Here is a 22,622-nt window from a genome sequence, read left to right as displayed (position 1 = left end):
AACTGAGGCACAGAGGAGTTAGGTGACAACACCTGCTCTTTACTTCCCCTGCTCCGACCAGGGCTCCCCTGCTAGTCACCAGAGCCAGGCCCCAAAACTGGTGTGTAGACCCCCTAGTCCAGTGCTCACCTGTCCCCCTGCCCCCCAACTTCTGGCAGCTTCTGGGCAGAGGAATGGAGACAGGGTCGTGTGTGTGTGTGTGTGTGTGTGTGTGTGTGTGTGTTGTGGCGGGTGCAGGAAGCCCCCGGCACTGCGAGGTCACCCTGGCCCTTTCCTGTTTATGCTCTTTATCAGGCAGGGGCTGGAGTGTTCCCGAACAGGAAGTCCAGAGTGGGTGCTGTGCCAGGCATGCGGAGCAAGGCTGGGATACGGGAGCCAGGAGGCTGAGCTGGTTACTGCCCCAGCAGCTGTGTGACTTTGGACATGCGTCGTCCCCACCTGTGTGTTGGGCAGAGTTGGGGCTGATGGTTAGAATCCTGGCTTCTGGCCACAGACAGACCTGGGTTCTAGTTCAGGCTCAGCCTGTTTTTGGCTGTGTGACCTTGGGCTGAGTGCTTCACCTCTCTGAGCCTCAGCTTCTCCCTCTGTCAAGTGGGGCTAAAAATAGTGCCTCCCCCAACTCCCTGGGTTGTTGGTAGAGGCAAAATGGACACCAAGGTGTCAGGCGCATGCACGCACGCACTCTCTCTCTCTCTCTCTCCTGAAACCATCGCTTGGCCACAGAACAGACACTGGTGACTGTGCATGCTTACATTTCTTTTCTTTTTCTTTCTTGCTTTCTTTTTTAAAAAACAAAAAAAAAGCAAAAGCAAAATCCATTTTTCTCTCACTCACCAAAAGCCTGAGTTCCCCCCACTGGCTGTGTCAAGATGGGACCCGGAACCAAAATACACACGTGCTTCCGCATGAACCCACTGGGTTTGTGTTCTGTGGGTTTGTCTCGGTTCCACTGGCAGCTCCTACAAGAGCAGGGGCGTGGCGCTCTGTGGCCCTCGGGACCATCGCCTCCTGATGTTGTAAAATATCTTGACCGGAGCCCAGCTAGTGCATCCACTGATGTGTGCTGGCTAGGCTGCTGTCACACCACAGGGGGCTGAAATCATTGCCTTTCTCCGCCAAGGTTTGCTGACCCCACCTCGCTGGCCACTGGCTTCTTCGTTTCCGTGCTCCGTCCCTCTTTATCCACATGCTGTGCTGACAATGATCATTGTATTCAATGCTGACATTTTTGCATGTCCATCCCAAGCACGGTGGAAGTTAGGAAATTCCTCATGACTCTCTTTGTTCCAAGTGTCAGTCCCATTTCTCAGATGACAACACCAAGGCTTAGCGAGCAGGACTGACCCGGGACACCCAGCCTCTGAGTAGGAGAGCCGGGATTCGACACCTACCCTGAGCTTGTGCCAGTAGGGTGCTGAACTGGGCTTGGAAGTGGAAGCAGGACAGCCTGTGGGGGCCCTGCTTGGATCATTTTAGGTAAAAATTACCTAGCCAGGAAAGAGAGAGCCTGGATTTAGGAGCATGGGCTACGGGGGCGGGGGGGGGGGGAGATTTGGGTTTTCCTTCTAGGTCCTCTGCTTCCCAGCTGTGTGGCATTGGGCAAGTGAAGCCACCTCTCTGAGCCCCAGTAAAGAGATTGTTAATAAGGGAGTGTCAGATGAAGTAATGCAGAGAGGTGGTGAGGACAAAAATCCAGTGATATATTTCAACCCTTAACTCAGTACCTGGCATATAATAAGTGCTCAGTATAGTATGAGCTAATAGTTCTATTTTTTGTTGTTTTAATTTTTTAATTATAGCTGATTTACAATGTTCTGCCAATTTCTGCTGTGCGGCAAGGTGACCCCGATATACATATAAAGGTACATTCTTTTTCTCACATTATCCTCCATCCTGTTCCATCACAAGTGACTAGATATAGTTCCCTGGGCTATACAGCAGGATCTCATTGCTTATCCACTCCCAGTGCAATAGTTTGCAGACGCCCAGACTCCCAATCCATCCCACTCCCTCCCCCTCCCCCTTAGCAACCACAAGTCTGTTCTCCAAGTCCATGAGTTTATTTCTGTAGATAGGTTCATTTGTGCCGTACATTAGATTCCACATGTAAGTGATATCATATAGTATTTGTTTTTCTCTTTCTGACTTAACTTCACTTAGTATGAGAGTCTCTAGTTCCATCCCTGTTGCTGCAATGAGCTAATATTTCTAAGGCAGCATATGCCAGCCTGCCTTTTCTGCTCCCTTGAACCACCCCACATGTTTTTTAAGCTCAAGCCCCATCCAAAGCCTCAGAATTATTTTTCCTCTTCTTCTCGCCCCACTGGATTCTGGCAGGCTCTTCTTGGCTGGCTTCCTCCGGAGTCTGTTGGTGGTCTCTGATCTCCAGGAGCCCTGAAGGGGGAACTCCTGTCTCCCCAGCTCTGCACAGGAGGCTGGGAGCTTGGGGCAGCGGGGTAGGTGGTAGCCATGGCAATGGAATGTTTGGAGCTGGTCCCCCCGGACAGGGCTTGCAAGGCTGATGGCTGAGCTCAGGCACGGGAGCACCAGGTACCCCTCTAAGGTGATTCTACAAGGGCCGTGACTGGCCTTCTGAGCCAGCGGCCCGTGTTCCAGCCCTACCTCCTCTGTCTTGGGAGCCTCTCGATCTGTGGAGCTCGGAGAAATCCAAGTTGAAATCCAGGCTGAGTTAGAAAGTTCAAATGAGTCCATCTTCCAGCCTCACCTTGGGTATTGCCTTCCAAGCATGTGTCACAGCTGTAATTGTCTCCCATGCTGGCTTCCTGGCTCCACACAAGAGTGTCACCTCTATGAGGGCAGAGCCCTTGATGTGTTTTAGCATCTGTTTTTTTTTTTCTTTTTTTATGGCCGCACCTGCAGCATCTAGAAGTTCCCAGGCTAGGGGTCAAATAGGAGCTGCAGCTACACCACAGCCACAGCAACACCAGATCCAAGCTACATCTGCGACCTGTGCCGCAGCTTGTGACAAGACCAGATCCTTAACCCATTGAGTGAGGCCAGGGATTGAATCCATATCCTCATGGACACTCTGTCAGGTTCTTAACTCACTGAGCCACAGAGGGAACTCCCTGTTCCAGCATCTTGATGGGTGCCCGGCACACAGTAGGTGCTCAATAAACATGTGTGGAATGAATTAATTGGGGCCTAAGGGCATCTGGAAGCTTGTCCAGCCCCTCCCCCTCCCCTTCCTTGTGCTGGTCATTCAGGGCAGTCCAGGAGTCAGTGGACAGAGGATGTGAAGTTCCCTCCCAACTTCTCCTGCCACCCTATTTTGTGAGCCACGTGACATGAGACCAGGGACGTTATTGTGAGGATGGAGCCAGATTTGGAAATTCTTCCCCTCTTGGTAGTTGGGGGGCTTCTATGAATCACTTCAACTTTCAGACTTTCAGTCTCTTCACCTGTCAAATGGGAGAAATATCCCTACCCTAGAAGTTTTGGCTGAGGATAAAATTAGAAAATGAAAGCCAACAAGCACATGGCACTGACAGTGTCCCAGGTGCTGTTCCAACACATTCTGACTTCTTCCCTCTTCCCAGCGCTCCCAGGAGGCTCCTTCTCATTTCCACTGGCTGCACTGCAAGGGCCACATGTGAGCCTCCAAGGGGGGTACTCCCCATTTTATAGATGAGGGAAGTGAGGCTCAGAGAGGTTAAGTGATTTGCCGAGGTCACACAGCCAATAGAGCTAGTAGAGCCAGGATTTAAGCCCAAGCAGCCTGGCCGCCCCTACTATGCCTGGCATATAATTCAAAAGCTACTGGTCATTGTATTATTTTATTACATAGAAAAAAATATAGCAACACCATGAAAGTATGTTTTTAGGAGAAAAATATTGCCACCTCCCCCCTCCCTGTGCCATCCCTGGTGGCCTTTGAGTCTCTTGCCTTCTCATTTTTTTTCTCTTACCTGTGCTTTGCGTTTGCTGGCTGGTTTGGCTGATTTGGTGGTTTTGCTTTTCTGCACAGCCGTGCTTACCCTGCACCCCCAGAAACTGGACAATCAAGGTGCCGCCCCCTCCCCACCCCGCCCTGCCCTTGAGCTGTTGTCAGGAGAAAAAACGAGGTAGGACGAGGAAAGCCCTTGGTCTGTTGTTAAAGATACAGTGGTGCTTAATAAATGCTGGTGTTCCTCCTACAAGAGAAAGAGGGCTCACTGACTCCTCCCCTGCCTCTCACAAGTCTTCTGGGTCCAGTAGGACTTTGTGTGAATGCTATTCACATTCTGTTCTAGGATATTCTAGGGCAAGGGTCCATACATATCTTTCCTGTAAATGTCCGGATAGTAAATAGTTCAGGTTTTGTGGAACAAAAGAGGTTTTTTTTTTTTTTTTGCTGCTGCTGCCTCTCCCCACCCTCCTCACTCCAACTCGTCTTCTTTCTCCTCTTTCCCTTAAATATTTATCAATCATCCTTAGTTCACAGGTGCTACGAAACAGGCTGGTGGGATTTGGCCCAAGGGCCATAGTGTGGTGACCCTATTCTGAAGCTACACTGCCCACTATGGGAGCCACCAGGGGCCAACGGGCTCTTGAAATGTGGCCAATGCAAAGTTTAAATTTTAGGTAATTTTACTGAACTTCAATTTAAATACCGACCTGTGGCTAGTGCACCATGTTGGCCGCACAGCTCTGAGAGCCTGAAGGCTGACAGCCCCTGAAAGGGGCCGTGGGAGCTGCCCGGCTGGCAGGCCTCTCGAACTCTCTGGCATTTCAAGGGCCGCCTGAGGGCAGCTGGGCCTGAGCCATCTGGTCTCCAGAAGAGCTTCAAGTGCCCTAGTCCCTAATTGAGTTTTTTTGTGGTTGTTGTTCTGAGAGCCAGGCCTCTCTCCATTGGCCACCCTTGCCCTGGGGAGGCTGGGCCCATGTGGTCTGTAGCTTGGTGGGAGGTGGGGAGCTGGGAGCCCTTCTCCTTCTGGGTTTAGATACTATCAGGTTGATATTTCAGGACTAGAAAAACTGAATAGAGGCAGGGAGTGAGCAAATAAGAAGAGAGGACCAATCAAAGGGACTAGCAGCCGACACCAGTTTATTTCCATCATGGCACAAATAAAATCATCGCTGAGATTTTTGAGTATTTGGTGTTACCTTGTTTGAACTTCCCAGCAGCCCATTTTACAGAATAGGAAAACTGAGGCTCAGAAGAGCCACTATCTAGGCGGTCAGGGAGCCATCCAACTCTAGAGCTGCGTCCTTAACCACTCCTACCTCTGAAATGGGTGTGAGAGGAGGGAAATGGAGCCTCAGATTCTGTGAGTTCGTGAAGTGCTTTCTGCTCCTGGGCCTCAATTTTCCCATCTGTAAAATGGGAGAAAGTGATAATTGGACTAAAAAGTTCTCCCCTCAAAGGGTAAGGACACAGCAGTGAGATGTACACCAGGACCCCCTAGGTTCCCTGTCAGCCGGGCTTCATGCTAGACCCCATCAAGTTCATGGCCCCGTTCCTTTAATGCTGTGGTTAAGAGCCAGGCTTCAGGATCTCACAGACCTGGATGGTGATCCTGGTTCCCCGGCTCAGTTGCCCTTGTCATTTTCTTACCTGTGAAATTGAGATCATCAGGAAGTTCCCATTGTGGCTCATCAAGTTAAGAATCTGACTAGCATCCATGAGGATGCAGTTTTGATCCCTGGCCTGGCTCAGTGGGTTAAGGGTCAGTGTTGCTGCGGGCTGTGATGTAGGTTGCAAACTTGGCTCAGATCTGGCGTTGCTGTGGCTGTGGTGTAGGCCGGCAGCTGCAGCTCCAATTCAACCCCTAGCCCCAGAACCTCCATATGCTATGGGTGTGGCCCCCCCCTCCAAAAAAAATTGAGACCATCATACTTTCCTTGTGGGGGGATTAAAGGGCACAAGGCCCTCCCATAGGCATTTGGTCAGTGTTTGCTGGTGGTGGGAAGGCACTGTCCAACCCCAGGGGCTGCTGTATTTATCATACAGACTCAGTTCACAGTGCCCTTTGGAGTTGGGCCGTGCATAGCCTGTTCAACTGTACCTGGCATTCCCAGCTGGTGAATAGTGATCTAGTGGAGATAATTGTTGTTTCTTATTATATTTACTTTCCCTGAAGTCCAAGGTCTCTGGGCGAAGAAGAAGGGAGAGCCCAAGGGCAGAGACCCACTTCTCCTAAGGCAACAGGGACTTGGATGCTCAGCTCACACCTCTCTGTCTGAGAAGGGGGCCAGTTCATTCCCTGGCTGAATCAGTGAATTTAGACCCCAGCTGTGACCTCTAGGGCTGAAGTCGCCTGTCCTGCACTGCAGCTTGTCCCCCCCCACCAGAGCTCTTTCCCCCAGAATCACTGGCGGGTGCTCCCCGAGAAGCCTGGCCTCCCCCCTCCCCCCCACTGAGGGGGCCCAGCCCCTCTTCATGGCACCCACCACCCCTAATGCAGTATCTCGTCTGCCTTTGCAGGGCTCAGCCGGCGGACCATCTTGGCAAGCAGCCACGAGGGCTAGAGCCCCGGCATGAGAGTGCCCAGGGGAGGTAAGTGTTTCCCAGAGGTTCCCCAGAGCCCTGGCTCCTCCAGGGAAAGCCCTTGGCACCTCCATGCCCCCAGCCTCCTGATCGGGCAGCCACGAAGACTCCCCTGGCACCTCTTTCCTCTGTTAGAAATCCAGTGCTAGGGAGTTCCCTGGTGATCTAGTGGTTAGGATTCTGTGCTTTCAGTCCCTGGTCTGGGAACTGAGATCCCACATCAAGCTGCTGCACGCTGTGGCCAAAAAAAGAAAAATCCCTGGCCTCACTCAGTGCGTTAAGGATCCTGCATTCCTGTGGCTGTGGTGTAGGCCAGCAGCTGTAGCTCCAATTAGACCCCTGGCCTGGGAACCTCCATATGCCGCAGGTGCGGCCCTTAAAAAAAAAAAAAATTAAAAATTAAAAAAAAGAAAGAAGGAGTTCCCATCGTGGCACAGTGGAAACGAATCCGACTAGGAACCGAGAGGTTGTGGGTTCAATCCCTGGCCCTGCTCAGTGTGTTAAGGGTCTGGTGTTGCCATGAGCTGTGGTGTAGGTCGCAGATGCAGCTCAAATCCTGTGTTGCTGTGGCTGTGGCATAGGCCAGCAGCTGTAGCTCCGATTAGACCCCTAGCCTGGGAACTTCCATGTACCACGGGTGCAGCCCTAAAAAAGAAAGAAAGAAAGAAAGAAAGAAAGGAAGGAAGGAAGGAAGGAAGGAAGGAAGGAAGGAAGGAAGGAAGAAAGAAAGAAAGGAAGGAAAGAAATCCAGTGTTAGATGAAGCTGGATCCCAGCAGCGTGGAAAGGGCAGGCCTGTTCTCTGCTCTTCCTCCTCCCTTAGGACAAGGATCTTTCCAGTGGTGGGAGAAGGCCGAGTCTCAGAGCAGGCGGGGGCTTACCCAGTGTCACTGGGCAGATTTAAGGCACAGCTAGAATCCAAACCCTCTGCGTCCCATCTTCCCTCACCAGCATTCCTGGTGTGCTTGCTCAGCTCCTCGCACAAAGGTTCCCTGAACCTCCTCATTCCCTCCCTGCAAAAGGTTATTATCTTCAGAGAGGTGAAGTCCCTTTTCCACCTCTCCAGCTGGCAAGTGGCAGGGGCTGAGTTTGAACCTGGGGCTGTAGGACTCCAAGTCTCAGGTTCTTAGCCACCATCCTCCCTGCCAGATGGCAGGATGCCTCCTTTGTTGGGGTCCTACAGAGTGGTGGGGTGGAGGACAGGCCTGGGCTGGGCCCTCTGGTCCCTCCTGTAGTGGGTGACGTCTCTAGTTCTGGGTGGCTGGGAAGCCACCTTCTCCTTTGCGGGTTCCTAGCTGCTTTCTCTCTGCCAGGTCACCTGCCTTGGCTCCTCACACCTGTCTTCGACTTGTCTGCTTTGAGCTGTTTTCTCCTGGTGATAGAGATGGGCCCCTAGCTGTGTCCTGTCCAGGGACAGTGAACAGATTGGCCTCAGCCAAGTCTGACCCTGACCCTGGCCATGTGACCCACTTTGGGCAAGTTGCTTCTCTTCTCTGAGCTGCTTGCTGGGCGGGAGGCGTCCCTATACCCCAGAGGCGATGGAGGGTCCCACTCCATGCTACGTGGAATCAGCTTGAGCAGAGCATGTGCCCAGCATATGTAAAAACACACCACTCAGCTGCTTCGTTTTTGGTTTTTTGTTTGTTTTTGGCCATGCCCGTGGCACACAGAAGTTCTCAGCCAGGGATGGAGCCCATGCCACGGAAGTGGCGATGCCAAGCCCTTAACTGCCAGGCCACCAGGGAACTCTCAGGAGCTTTCTTTCAAAGTGCTATAGCCAAATGAAGGATAGGTATTAAGCAAAACTTAGGAGTTGATAACATTTTTTAAAATCCTGTCTATCCCTTCTTCTAGACATTTTGCCCCCGTATTTAGTATCCAGATCACTTCCAACCCCAAACATAAGCTCAAGCACACACACACACATGCGCGTGCACACACACTTATGCACGCACACAGTGACAGGCACAGTGTATCTGCCCTTTCTGGAAACAGCTTTCCCACATTCCCCCCTCTTCCCCCTTTCTCTGCATCCCTCCTCGCCATCTGTTCCCCAAAGCTCCCGTCTCTCACTCCCCACCAAATGTCAGGAAGAAGAGGTGATCTCGCCAATTCAAGTGAAAGAGTGATTGACAGTTCCCCGGGGGCCACTGACACTGAAATAATAATCGCCTGCAGAATTCTAGTCTCAGGGCTAAGGGGAGGATTTCTGCGAGCACTTCAAGAAGCTTGAGGGCCCCTTGAGGGATTTCTGAGTGACTTTATGTTCTGTTCAGCCTGCCTCTCCCCCTCCAACCAAGAGTAGCCATGGAATTAGACTTCTGTATCCCAGCTCTGAATCCCATGTACCCCCAAACCACCAGCAGTTTGAGCAGTGTATGAGAGACTCATGTTTCTGGGGAAGGGATCTCCAGCTCGTTTCTGATGCTCAGAGAAGCCGGTGACCCCTGGATGAGACTCATCTTTGCCAGTTGCTTCGAGAACCTTCCCAGCAGCGTTTGAGGTCAGTGGGCCCACCCCTCTTTGCAGCTGAGGAAACTGTGGCTTAGATGGAGGAAGTGACTCTCCCAAAGCCACATGGCCAGGAAATGCCAGGGCCTCTTAGCAGTTTCGCCCTCAGGCCTGACACTGTGTGTTTTTTCAGCTTTGATGTTTATTTTCCATTTGCTGTGGCCTGAGGGTCCCCAGGCAGCCCAGGCACTGGTGGATGGACTGGTTGGTCCAGATGCAAACCGGTCCTTTAGTGGTTTCAGCCGAACCTCCGGGTCCAAAGAAGAAAGCTGCTCCCCCACTCCCTTCCCTCCAGACCCTGCACCCTTTGCCAAGCAGCTTGTAGCTCCCCAGTCACACTGGCTTCTTTCCTGCCTGTGACTTTGCATGGGCTGTTCCATGTGCAGGAAATATCTTCCTCTCCCTTCTCCACCTGGCTGTTCAAAACTCCACCTATCTACCGCTCAGAAGGCTGCCTCCTACAGGAAGCCTTCCTTCACCTGCACAAGTAGAACCCATCACCCCTTCCCCAGTGAGGGTTGACAGTGTGAGTGGACTTAGGGGGCTGAGGCCATGTCTCTTAATCCGTGGCCCAACTCCTATGCACAGTAGGAACTCAGTAGATCTTGGACCAAATGGATAACCAGCGATCATGGCTAATATTCTTTCAAATATTCCCTATGTGCTGGGCACATCCTTGGGTGGATCATTTAAGGTTCATAATAGCCCTGTGAGGTTGATACCCTTAGACCCATTTTACAGATGAGGCTCAGAGAGGCGAAGTCTGTTGCTCAAGCTCACACAGCCCCACGGGAAGTAGTAGAGCTAGGATTTAAACTCAGGCCTGTCTTGGCTCCTGGAATGCCCAGTCACCTCAAGCCCTCACTCTGATTCTAGAAAGAGGTGAGAGAGGAGAAGAAGCCTCTGAAACACCCTGGGGGAGGCAGAGAAGGGAGGTGGGCTGTGTCGGCCCAGCACCTGAGTCTGCACCTTCTGCGTGGGGCTCAGGTTGTATAATCAAGGGGCCTTGAGGGGAAATTGAGAAGGAGGGCTGGTCTGACACTTGAGTGACTGGAGAAGAGGGTACCTGGGCTGGGTGGACCCCTGCTTTTTAAAACTAGCCTCTCCCTAAGGGGACTGGCATTGAAGTATGATCATCTTTATTTTATTTTTTTTTGTTGTTGTTGTTATTGTTATTGTTGTTGCTATTTCTTGGGCCGCTCCCGCGGCATATGGAGGTTCCCAGGCTAGGGGTTAAATCGGAGCTGTAGCCACCGGCCTACGCCAGAGCCACAGCAACGTGGGATCCGAGTCGCCTCTGCAGCTTACACCACAGCTTACGGCAACGCTGGATCGTTAACCCACTGAGCAAGGGCAGGGACCGAACCCGCAACCTCATGGTTCCTAGTCGGATTCGTTAACCACTGCGCCACGACGGGAACTCCTTTTGTTGTTGTTGTTGTTGTTGTTGTTATTTGATCATCTTTATTAATGATATTTGGGAGGGTGAGAAGCCTGGGCTCAGGGTCATAATTCATGTCCTAAGTCACCCCCTCCCTCTGTTTACACTTCACCCCACAATCTAGGCATCCCTTGTTCTCCCCAGGACGGGGGCAGGAGCCTCCAGCCTGACCTCCCCGCCTCCATCCCCACCCCTGCAGACCTTCTCCCCTGGGGCTGCCCTCAGGGTAAATCCAGCTCATTCTTCATCCCCTGAGCATGTACCTGACAATAGCGGCCCGCCTCCCCTCCCTCCTCTCTGGCCCCAGCAGCCTCCTCTCAGGTTCTTGAACACCTCAGCCCTCTCCCGTCTTGGGCTTTTGCACTCTCTGTTCCCTCTGCCTGGAATACCCTTCCCACCCATCTTCACATAGCCACTTCCTCTCATCCAGGTCGGCTCTGATGTCTCCTCCTCTGAGAAGTCCTCCTTGACTTCCCTCCTCCTTCCCCTGATTGATCCCTCTCATAGTGTCCAGCTCATTTCTTTGCAAGACATTATGACGATCTAGCCCTGTAGCTTGTGTACCATCCGCATCCTCTGCTAAGATGTAGATCCTTGAGGGCAGAGACCTGGGAGCCTCAAGCAGGTGCCTGGTACCTTTTAGTGCTTCATAAGCATTGACTGAGTGGAAACTGAATGAATGGACAGTGATTCTGGAAGAAATCCAGACCAGGGTGTTTTGGCACCTTCTAAAAAACATCTCCTGCAGAGGCTGACTGCAGTCTTTCAGCAGCCGTCTGGCCTGGGTCAGAATCACAGACCCCGGCTTGGCCGCCTCCCAGCTGGGCGACTGTGAACAACCTCTCCGTACCTTGGTCTCCTCCTCTCTCTACCATAATCATTTCACAGCACTGACTCTGTGCCCAGCATATACCATTGGTATTAATGGAGCACCTACTAGGTGCCAGGCACTGTGCTAGGAGCTGGGGAAACAACTGTGTATGAAATAGGCCAAAACTCTGTCCTTACCAAACGGACGTGCTGCTGAAATCTGGCAGTCTAGTGCTTTGTTATTTTCACATTGTAGAGAATTTCAAATAAAGGCGGTTCCGTAAAGTCCATTTGAAAATAATTGTTACACTTTCCATTTGTCAGATGAAGAAACTGAGGCATTGTGTGGTTAAGGAACTGGGTGAGGTCCCACAGCTAGAAGTGGCCAGGAGAGAACTGACCCCAGGTCCTCTGACTGCAGTGCCCCTTGGGCAAATAATAATAGCTGCTCCCCCTAGGATTGTGGGAGAATCTTTTTTGTTCCATCTGCGTTATTTTTAAATTTTATGTATTACTTATCTATTTATATATCTTTCTATTTATTTATTTATGGGTTGGGTGGAGTCTTACAAGTTAAGATGGATAAAGTGCCCAGCGGGGTACCAGGCATGGGGTTGCGCGCTCATGAAACCGCTCTTCTCTGAAGGTCAGCATCCGCACGTTCGTTCGCTGCGATTGGGGTCTGTATGGTAAGGCCCCTGCAGCCCGCAGGCCTCCCTGACCGCGCTGGTGTCCCCCTCTCTCCCCAGATGTGAGCCCGGCGGGCCACCCGCCCACCTGTCGCTGAAGCCCGCCCCCCGCCCCAGGCCCAGCATGCGCCTGTCGGTGCGGAGGGCGCTGCTGGCAGCCGGCCTCGCCCTGGCCCTGGTGCTGGCCGTCCAGCTAGGGCAGCAGGTGCTGGAGTGCCGGGCAGTGCTGGGGGGCCCCCGGAGCCCCCGACGGGCTATGCGGCCGGAGCAGGAGGACCTGGTGATGATGGGCACGGACCACGTGGAGTACCGTTACGGCAAGGCCATGCCGCTCATCTTCGTGGGGGGTGTGCCCCGGAGCGGCACCACGCTGATGCGTGCCATGCTGGACGCCCACCCGGAAGTGCGCTGCGGCGAGGAGACCCGCATCATCCCCCGGGTGCTGGCCATGCGTCAGGCCTGGTCCAAGTCCGGCCGGGAGAAGCTGCGGCTGGACGAAGCGGGTGTCACGGACGAAGTGTTGGACGCCGCCATGCAGGCCTTCATCCTGGAGGTGATCGCCAAGCACGGCGAGCCGGCCCGCGTCCTCTGCAACAAAGACCCGTTCACCCTCAAGTCCTCCGTCTACCTGTCACGCCTGTTCCCCAACTCTAAGTTCCTGCTGATGGTGCGAGACGGCCGGGCCTCAGTGCACTCCATGATCACCCGCAAGGTCACCATCGCTGGCTTTGACCTCAGCAGCTACCGCGACTGCCTCACCAAGTGGAACAAGGCCATCGAGGTGATGTACGCGCAGTGCATGGAGGTGGGCAAGGACAAGTGCCTGCCCGTGTACTACGAGCAGCTCGTGCTGCACCCCCGGCGCTCGCTCAAGCTCATCCTCGACTTCCTTGGCATCGCCTGGAGCGATGCTGTCCTGCACCACGAGGACCTCATTGGCAAGCCGGGTGGTGTCTCCCTGTCCAAGTGAGTGGCGCCTCCACCTTCCCCTCAGACCCCTGGTCCTGGAGACAGAGGTGCTAGGTAGAATGATCAGCTCTGCCTCTCTGAGCTGTGTGGCCTTGGGCAAGTCGCTGTACCTCTCTGAGCCTCAGCTTCCTTTTCAAAAAAAGGGGGGAGGGGGGAAGCAGTCATTCCTCCCCAAACTTTGAATGTGCTTTGCAGTAGGCTATAGTAGGTAAAGGTGGAGAGTACAGATTCTAGAACCAGGCTGTCTGACTTTGAATCCCAACTCTGCCACCTTTTAGTTGTGTGATCTTGATCAAATGCTTCGGCCTCTCTGGGCTTAAATTCCCTCATCTGTAGCATGGGGATATAATCTGGCCACCTTTTGTTCACAGGTGTGACCAGCAAATAGGTTAATGCATGTTAGGTAATGTTGTTCTCATCATTCTCGTTTTAGTGTTGATCTTGCTTTTATAGGAATGCTCATCAGCCTTACCATCACTGCCATTTATTGAGTACCTGCTGTGTGGCCAGCCCTGAGTTAAGCCCCCAACAATCATTCCTTTATTCCCCCCCCTTTTTTTTTTGCTTTTTGGGGTCACGCTGGTGGCATATGGAGGTTCCCAGGCTAGGGGTCCAGTTGAAGCTACAGCTGCCAGCCACAGCCACAGCAACGTGGGATCCGAAGCTGCATCTGTGACTTACGTACGCCACAGCTCATGGCAGTGCCGGATCCTTAACCCACTGAGCGAGGCCAGGGATCGAACCCACAACCTCATAGTTCCTAGTTGGATTTGTTTCCGCTGCACCACAACGGCAACTCCCATTCTTTTAATCCTTACAGCAACCTCGGACGTAAGAACTGCTCTTATCCCCATTTTACAGATGAAGAAACCAAATCTCAAGAAAGTTACTAGCCTAGGGCCACACAGCTAGGAAAGCGTGGTGTCCGGATTTGAACCCAGGTCTTTTGGACTCCTGTGCATGTGTTCTCCGTGGCTGGGACCCACCCTCCCTCTTTCTTCTATCCCTAGCTCTCTGCCTTCCTTCTTTAGGGAGGCTGTTTGTCTCCTGAGACCCACAGCTCTAGAACAGTGCAGGAACAGAGTGGGACATTCTGGCATCTCCATCCTGGTCAGGTGCCAGCACCCCTGAGAGCTCAGTGGAAAGGCCGTCCTTCCGGGGCAACACATCCCATTCTTTCAGGGCTGGCCCCTCCCAGGCTCCGCCCCCAAGAGATCTTGAACCCTGAGCATGGCTGGGGGTTTGCAGCAGCTCTCCTCCTGGCAGTGAAGTGCTCACAGGCTGGGTACCACAGCCAGTTGATGCTGGAGCTGGGATTTTGTAGATGACCAAAGGAATATGTACTGATTGTAGGAAATTGAGGAAACATAAACAACAAGAAAGAAAACAACCCATAGTCCCACTTCCCAGGTTTTGATATATGGCCTTGGTCAGGGCATATTTTTTTTAATTGAAGTGTAACTGATTTATAATATTGTGTTAATTTCTGCTGTACAGCAAAGTGATTCAGTTATACATAATATACACTCTTTTAAAAAATACTCTTTTCCATTATGGTTTGTCATAGGACATTGAATACAGCATTGTACATTGCTGTACAGTAGGACCTTGCTATTTATCTTCTCTGTGTATAATAGCTCACATCTGCTAACCCCAACCTCCCACTCCATCCTTCCCCAAACCCCCTCCCTCTTGGCAACCACAAGTCTGTTTTCCATCTGTGTGGGTTTGTTTCTGTTTCATAGATAGGTTCATTTGTGTCATATTTTAGTTTCCACATATAAGTGACACTGTATTGTACTTGTTTTTCTCTTTCTGACTTAGTTTCAGTGTGATAATCTCTAGATCCACCCATGTTGCTGCAAATGGCATTTTGTTCTTTTGATGACTGAGTAGTAGTCCATTGTATGTATGTACCACATCTTCTTGATCTATTCCTCTGTTGATGGACATTTAGGTTGTTTCCATGTCTTGCCTATTGTAAGCAGTGCTGCTGTGACCATTGGGTGCCTCTTTGTTTTGAGTTATTTTTTCCCAGGTATATGCCAGGCATGGGATTGCTAAATCATACGGCAACTCTCTTTTTAGTTTTCTGAGGAACCACCACACTGTTCTCCATAGTGGCTGCACCAATTTACGTTCCCACCAACAGTGTAGGAGGGTTCCCTTTTGTCCACACCCCCTCCAGCATTGGTAATTTGTAGACTTTTTAATGATGGCCATTGATTAGGACATACTGACAAGACTGGAGTCTTGCTGGGTATGTTCCTCTGTAACCTTCCCTCACCTTGTGTTGGGGTCCACGTGCCCATGGCCTCAGCACTCTGCTGTGACATCATTTTGAGTGGCTGCATAATATTCACCACACAATTCCTGTGTTCTATTTGATGTCTCCTATTTTTGGGCATGTTGGATATTGACTCAAATCAAGTGTGGCTCCCATTTCAGGGATGCATCTATGTGATTTCCTTCCCGTAAAGTCCTGGAGACACAAGGATTGTGACAAAGGCCATGTAACGTGTTTGATCATGTCCAATATGTTTGCCATAAACAACCTTTGCAGCAAGCATTTTGCAGGTGAAATAACTCGTGGATTGATACTTGCAGTTTCATGACACCAGGAAATGATAATGTATCGGTTTCTGCAAACCCTTTGGTGAGCATCCCTCCCAGCTGTCAAAACCAAAACTGTATCAGCTGTGGCAAATGAAGGGGACAGCTGCTGATAACAACAGCCTTTGAGAGCATTGATGATGCTTCTTTAGCTAATTTGGATGCAACGCCTTGCTCTCTCTTGCCATCTTTACAGATTTATCACATAGTATTAGACATCAGGAGCAATGGTCACTGCAGCACTATTCACAGTAGCCCAGACGTGGAAACAACCTAAGTGTCCATCAACAGAGGAATGGATAAAGAAGATGTGGTACCTATATACAATGGACTATTACTTAGCCATAAAAAGGAATGAATTAATGCCATTTGCAGGAACATGGATGGACCTAGAGGTTATCCTACTGAGTGAAGTAAGTCAGACAGAGAAAGGCAAATATCATATGAGATCACATATGTGGGATCTAAACTGTGACACAAAGAAACTATATGAAACAGAAATAGACTCACATACATGGAAAGCAGACTTACCAAAGGGGAAAGGGGGTGGGGTGGTAAATTAGGAGTTTGGGATTAGCAGATACAAACTGCTATACATAAAATAGATAACCAGAGTTCCCATCGTGGCTCAGTGGAAACAAATCTGCCTAGCGTCCATGAGGACGAAAGTTCCATCCCTGGCCTTTCTCAGTGGGTTAAGGATCCAGCGTTGCTGTGGCTGTGGTATAGGTAGGAGGGAGGGAGGGAGAAAGGAAAAAAGAAAGAAAGGAAGAAAGAAAGATTTTCTCAACCTCTGATGCACATTAGAGTCTGAGAGCTTAAAAAAATAAATAAAATGGATAACCGACCAAGTCCTACTATGGAGCACAGAGAGCTATAATCAATGTCCTGTGATAAACCATAATGGAAAAGAATATGAAAAAGAATATGTGTACTTGACTCACTTTGCTGTGCAGGAGAAACAAACACAACAGTGTAAATCAGCTATGCTTTGATTTTTAAAAAAGTTGGAGACAAAAGAAGAATCAAGCTCCTCCCATCCCCCCACAAAGGAACGGTTACGATTCCTGATGAGTATAAGTGTCTTGAAAATGGCGAAAATGCTTACAGAATCTGGCTTAGATTAGCTCAACAAAGGATTTGCAGAAACTGATAGGGTATCATTTTCTAGTGTAATTAACTGTCAACCAGTTATTTTCTCTTTTGTGGCAAAATGACCTTATGGCCAGTTGTGGGGCAAAATTGCTTGCAGCAAAGAAGTTTATGGTGAAAATACCTAGAATGGTATTTGAGATGTTTGACACACTAGCTAGAGTTGAGATTTATTTACTTGCTTGTTAGGGCCGCACCCACAGCATATGGAAGTTCCCAGGCTAGGGGTTGAATCAGAGCTGCAGCTGCTGACCTACATCACAGCCACAGCAATGCCAGAGCCTTTAACCCACTGAGTGGGGACAGGGATTGAACCCTCATCCTCATGGATACTAGTCACATTCATTTCTGCTGCACCATATGGAAACTCCCTGGAGTTGAGATTTAAATCCGGATCTACAGACTACAGATCCGTGCTCTCCCCACAATCCACAACTTTCATTCTCCCCAGCCCCCGTCACTCCCTGTTCCATCTTCCTTTTGCTCCATCTCTTCCTGTTCTTCTTTCCTGAGTTATCACTTAGGTGGGCTGGGAGTATCTAGAAATAGGTCCTTGATCCTAGGAGTTCCCCATCTTCCATCCTATAAAGCCTCTGAACTATAATTGATGGTTGGCTGGCTTGGGAATCCTGTTACAGGGGAGAGTAAGGGAGCACATACAGCAAAATGTTGAAAATAACCTTAGCGTCCATCTTTAGGGGAATGGAAAAAGAATGAGGTCCTGGGTGAAAAAAAAAAAAGTCTACAAACCAGCATAGAATTAACTAGCATAGAATTTCTGTTTTTAAATTTGCAAGCAAACCCATAGACTTTCTGTGTGTGTATGTGTGGGAGAGAGAGAGAGAAATAACACTTACTGAGACCTTACAGTATATACCAGCTATTCTTTTATTATTAACTCATTTATTCCACAGAATAGCTCAGTGAGGTAGGTACTGTTATGATTTCCATTGTAGAGGTCAGGAAACTGAGGCTCAGACAGGTTCAGTCACTTTCCTAAGGTCACACAGCTGGTGTTATTACAGCTGGCATTTGCACCCGGGGAATCTGGCCCCTGAGGGGCGTAGCCTCTCTGTTTATTTATTCGTTTATTCTTTTTTTTTTTTTTCTTTTTATGGCATATGGAAGCTCTCAGGCTAGGGGTCAAATCGGAGCTGCAGCTGGCAGCCTACACCACAGCCACAGCAACGCCAGATCCAAGCCACATCTGCGACCTATACCATGGTTTGCAGCAATGCCAGATCCTTAACCCACTGAGCGAGGTCAGGGATCGAACCTGCATCCACATGGATACTAGTCAGGTACTTTATCCACTGATCTACAGTGGGAACTCCCAAAATATCCCGTCTTAATCGTAGAAATAAAAGGTTATTTTTCAGAAGTCAGAGAGGTCAAGGATGCAGAATTTCAGCACCACCAGTGCTTGCAGCACTTTCTGCCAACCTTGCACCCCATGCCCTTATCCCCACAGTACAGAGCAGATATGATGAGGCTAGGTGACTACCCTGCATTCTTTTTTTTTTTTGCTATCTTGGGCCGCTTCCATGGCATATGGAGGTTTCCAGGCTAGGGGTCTAATTGGAGCTGTAGCCACCAGCCTACACCAGAGCCACAGCAACGCGGGATCCGAGCCACGTCTGCAACCTACACCACAGCTCACGGCAACGCTGGATCGTTAACCCACTGAGCAAGGGCAGGGACCGAACCCGCAACCTCATGGTTCCTAGTCGGATTCGTTAACCACTGTGCCACAATGGAAACTCCCTACCCTGCATTCTTAGAGTTGGTGAGGGCTGAGCAGGCCAGGTGGGGGCGGGTCCCCCCAGTGGTTCCTGCTGCTCCAGAGTCACTGAACAGGGAGTCTGCCAGGCACCCTCTGGGTCTGCCTATGCCCCAGCCAGCCTCTCCTCTCTCCCCAGGATCGAGCGATCCACAGACCAGGTCATCAAGCCTGTGAACCTGGAAGCTCTCACCAAGTGGACTGGCCACATCCCTGGGGACGTGATGCGAGACATGGCCCAGATCGCCCCCATGCTGGCTCGGCTCGGCTATGACCCCTATGCAAACCCACCCAACTACGGCAACCCTGACCCCATCGTTGTCAACAACACACACAGGGTGAGTGGAGACACGCTCAAGGGCTGGGCCAGGGGGGCAGTTTGGAGGCTTCAGCCACTTGAGAGAACATTTAGTTTCTTTAGTCTCTTGATTCTTAAGCAGTTGGTTTGTTTCTGTCTCGTGGACATGGTGAATCATATGACTGCTTGTATTTTACATTATCACTTGGGCTGCAAGGAAGCTCAACACCAACTGGTAACCTGTCTCTCACACTCCATAGTGTCTTAAGGCAGGCTCATCTGTGCACCAATTTCATCCTACTTTTCTCCTCTCATTTACCCTTTGTCCCCTGTTTCCCTGGCTGTTTGTTCAAGTTTGTTCAACTGTTTGTAAAGCATGTCAAGTCTTTGTTGAGACTAGGCAGAAATACATCAACTATTGGTCCCTTTATTGCCTCCATAAAGGTCAGTGTTTACTTCTCAGATAAATGTGAGCTTAAGGGAGTTTAAATTACTTTGTTAGTTCTCCTTAGTGTAGGTGGTTAAGGGGAAAGGGCTTCGAGAGGATGTTTTTTGAAGCAAAAAAGTAGCCTAATCCTGGGTGGAATAACCATGAACCAGTTCACAGTCTTATTTACAATGTTACTGTCTCAGCTTCTCCTTTACTTTTGGTGCTGTGTTCTGACTTCCTCAGAGATACGAAGTTAATGAAAATATCTATAAAGGGGAGCCAGGCCTGAGGAGGGACCCCGGCCCTTATATCATGAAGACCCGGAGTTTTAATTTAAGCTGAGCCTGGCATTTCTGAACACATGTTGATTTTAGAAAGTACACCATTCCGGGGGTTCCCATTGTGGCTCAGCATTAAGGAACCTGACTGGTATCCATATGGATGTGGGTTCGATCCCTGGCCTCTCCCAGTGGCTTAAGGATCCGGTGTTGCCATGAGCTGTGACCCCTAGCCTGGGAACTTCGTATGCTGCAGGTGTGACGCTAAAAAGACAAGAAAGAAAGTAAACAATTTTTTTTTTCTTTTCCCTCTTTACAATTGTGGTATAATTGACTTAATACTTTAGTTTCAGGTATACCACAGAATGATTTGGTATTTGTATACACAGCAGGATGATCACCACAGGTTGTGTCTAATGACCTGCTGCCACCATACGGAGCTCCAGACTGTGCAGTGCAGCAGTACTGACTGACTGGCATCTCCGTGCTGTACTTTACCTCCCTTTGGTGTCTTTATTTTATGCCTGGCCATGTGCACCTCTTGACCCCTTCCTCCATTTCCTCTCCCCTCCCCCAGCCCCACAGTTCTTGGTTGAATCACAGAGGGAGAAAGCCATTCCTTGCTTATTCTCCTTTATTATTATTATTATTATTTTATTTTATTTTTTATTTTTTTGCTTTTTAGGGCTGCTCCCGTGGCATATGGAGGTTCCCAGGCTAGGGGTCCAATCAGAGCTGTTGCTGCCGGTCTGCACCACAGCCACAGCAACGCCAGATCCGAGCCGCATCTGCAACCTACACCACAGCTCACAGCACCGCCGGATCCTTAAGCCACTGAGCAAGGCCAGAGATCAAATCTCCATTCTCAGGGATACTAGTTGGATTTGTTTCCACTGCACCACAGTGGGAACTCCTCTTTTTCTCCTTTAATCTTCAGTTGACTCCAGGAGAAAGGCTGCATTTGATACCAATAAGCTTTTTACACTCCTGCGTGTAAGCTCTCTCTCTAACAGAGAGAATTTACTAACACTGAGCTCTGGTGACTCAGCCTTTGTCACTGAAGGGTAAGCCCACCTCTCACTACTTCTCCCGACATCAGCTGATTTTGCAAACACCTACTTGTGGGAAAACTCAAAGAGTCAATGTAGATTCCCAGGCTGCATGGAGGGATTTGTGTTTTTAACATTTATCATCAATTAATTTTATTTGTTTATTTTTTTGTCTTTTTTGGAGGGGGACTGGAACTGCAGCATATGCAGGTTCCCAGTCTAGGAGTCAAATCAGAGCTGCACCTGCCAGCCTACACCACAGCCTCAGCAACTCAGGATCTGAGCCTCGTCTGCCACCCACACCACAGCTCATGGCAACACAGGATCCTCAATCCACTGAGCAGGGCCAGGGATCGAACCCCCATCCTCATGGATCCCAGTCGGGCTCACCACTGCTGAGCCACAAGGGGAACTCCAAAGAGGTCTCTAGTTTTCTTCCAAAGAGGTTTACGCCTTGAGGTTCCACGCATCTTAACACATGCCAGACTCCTTTTTTAGTCTTTATGGTGTTTTTGCTACAACTACAAAGCTAAGTCCTGAGTTGAAATTCGTGTGTGTGTTTCTGTGTTTACTAAAGGTGCTAAATGTTCCCATATTAGATCCTGGTGCTTCTGGGGTATGGTACACTCAGTTCTGAAAAGACCCTGGTGATAATGAAATTATTGATAGCTATGCTATCCATTAAGCCACTAGCCTTGTGTGGACACTGAAATGTGACCAGTGAAATGTGATGAGTCCGCGTTGAAAGGTGCTATATGAGTGTGAAAAACACACTGAGTTTTGACGTCCTCATACCCCCAAAAAGCATGTCACGTTTCTCATTAATCATATTTATATTGATTATGTAGAGGAGGAAAACTTTGCCCTTTCTCCCCTCTAGATTCTTTGGCTGGTCTGGTAATTAAATCAAAATAAGACAGATCAGTAGGAGGGAAAGCAAACTTAATATCAGCCATACAGGGGCTCATAAAAATATGAGATTCAAAAGGAAGGGCCAGAGGGGGCCTCTTTTAGATGAAGAGACAGTGTGTTTGTGAAGAACTGACAAGATGAATACACTTGGGCTTGGGGTGGTAAATTAGTGAAGAAGTAACAAGGTTTGTTTACACAGCCTTCTCAGCCCCAAATGCTCGATCTCTGGTGACAAGGGTGTCTCTCTACCTCCTGATGCCCATGGGAGATATATTTCCTGCTGTCAGGACCGCAAAGGAGGGTCAGATTGTACTTTTTTTTTTTTTTTTTTTGCTTTTTAGGGCCGCTCCCGTGGCATATAGAGGTTCCCAGGCTAGGGGTCCAATCAGAACTGTGGCTGCTGGCCTACACACCACAGCCACAGCAACGCTGGATCCGAGCCGCATCTTCGACCTACACCACAGCTCATGGCAATGTCGGATCCCTAAGTGAGTGAGGCCAGGGATCGAACCTGCAACCTCATGGTTCCTTGTTGGATTCGTTTCTGCTGTGCCAATGACGGGAACTCCCAGATGGTACTTCTTGCACTGTCTGTTTCTTAAATAACTTTAATTCAAAAAAAAATGAGTATGCCAAAGTAGTAGATTTGGGGGCGACCTGCCCTGAACCCCCTCAATTCCATGTTGAAGTAGTAATATTTTAGCTATATCAGGTTAAATAAAAATATCGCTAGAATTAATTTCACCCATTTCATTTTTTTTTTCTAGTGTGGCTACTTGAAAATTTTAACTTAGACATTGTATTCGGCTCACACTATACTCTGTTGCAAGGCGCTGGTCTATCCAGTGCCTTGTATTTTGGGAGTAAGTGGAAAGGCCTGGAATTTTCTGGCTCCCACCTCGGGGCTTTTGCCCTAGTCACATCCTCTGTCCGGAATGCTTCTCCTTCATGGCTTAGCAGGATTTCCTTGTCACTCAGATCTCAGCTCAAAGGCCACCCATTCCAAGAGGCCCTTTTTTGACCACCCACTCAAAAGAAGCTCCCCAGTCTCTCCTAATCATATCTTTTTGTCTTTCCTCATAATACTTGCTATGGTTTGATACGTTCTTGTTTATTTGTGTTTATTGTTATTTGCGGATTGTCTGCCTTCCCCGCCACTCTAGAATGGAAGCTCTAGGAGAATGGGAATTTTAATTGTCTGG

The 22,622-nt window shown here is 49.7% G+C and overlaps 1 protein-coding gene across 8 annotated transcripts in view; it reads left to right on the top strand.

Moving 5' to 3' along the window:
• The window catches only part of TPST2 (tyrosylprotein sulfotransferase 2), a 65,002-nt gene that overhangs the window by 34,585 nt on the left and 7,795 nt on the right, over positions 1–22,622 (top strand). For 7 of the 8 annotated variants that reach the window (XM_047760346.1, XM_047760340.1, XM_047760344.1 and 4 more), the window contains 3 exons: positions 6,428–6,499; positions 12,000–12,905; positions 18,593–18,791. In XM_047760346.1, coding sequence (XP_047616302.1) covers positions 12,064–12,905; positions 18,593–18,791 — 1,041 coding nt within the window. In that variant the 5' untranslated portion in view covers positions 6,428–6,499; positions 12,000–12,063. Of the gene's footprint in view, positions 1–1,799; positions 1,863–6,427; positions 6,500–11,999; positions 12,906–18,592; positions 18,792–22,622 lie in introns of those variants that run through there. The other variant, XM_047760343.1, reaches the window with a different exon arrangement.

The sequence above is a fragment of the Phacochoerus africanus genome, chromosome 15 (genome assembly GCF_016906955.1).
Source record: "Phacochoerus africanus isolate WHEZ1 chromosome 15, ROS_Pafr_v1, whole genome shotgun sequence".
Lineage (NCBI taxonomy): Eukaryota > Metazoa > Chordata > Mammalia > Artiodactyla > Suidae > Phacochoerus > Phacochoerus africanus.
Note: the sequence above shows the minus strand (reverse complement) of the source record. Positions and strands in the feature narration are given on the sequence as shown.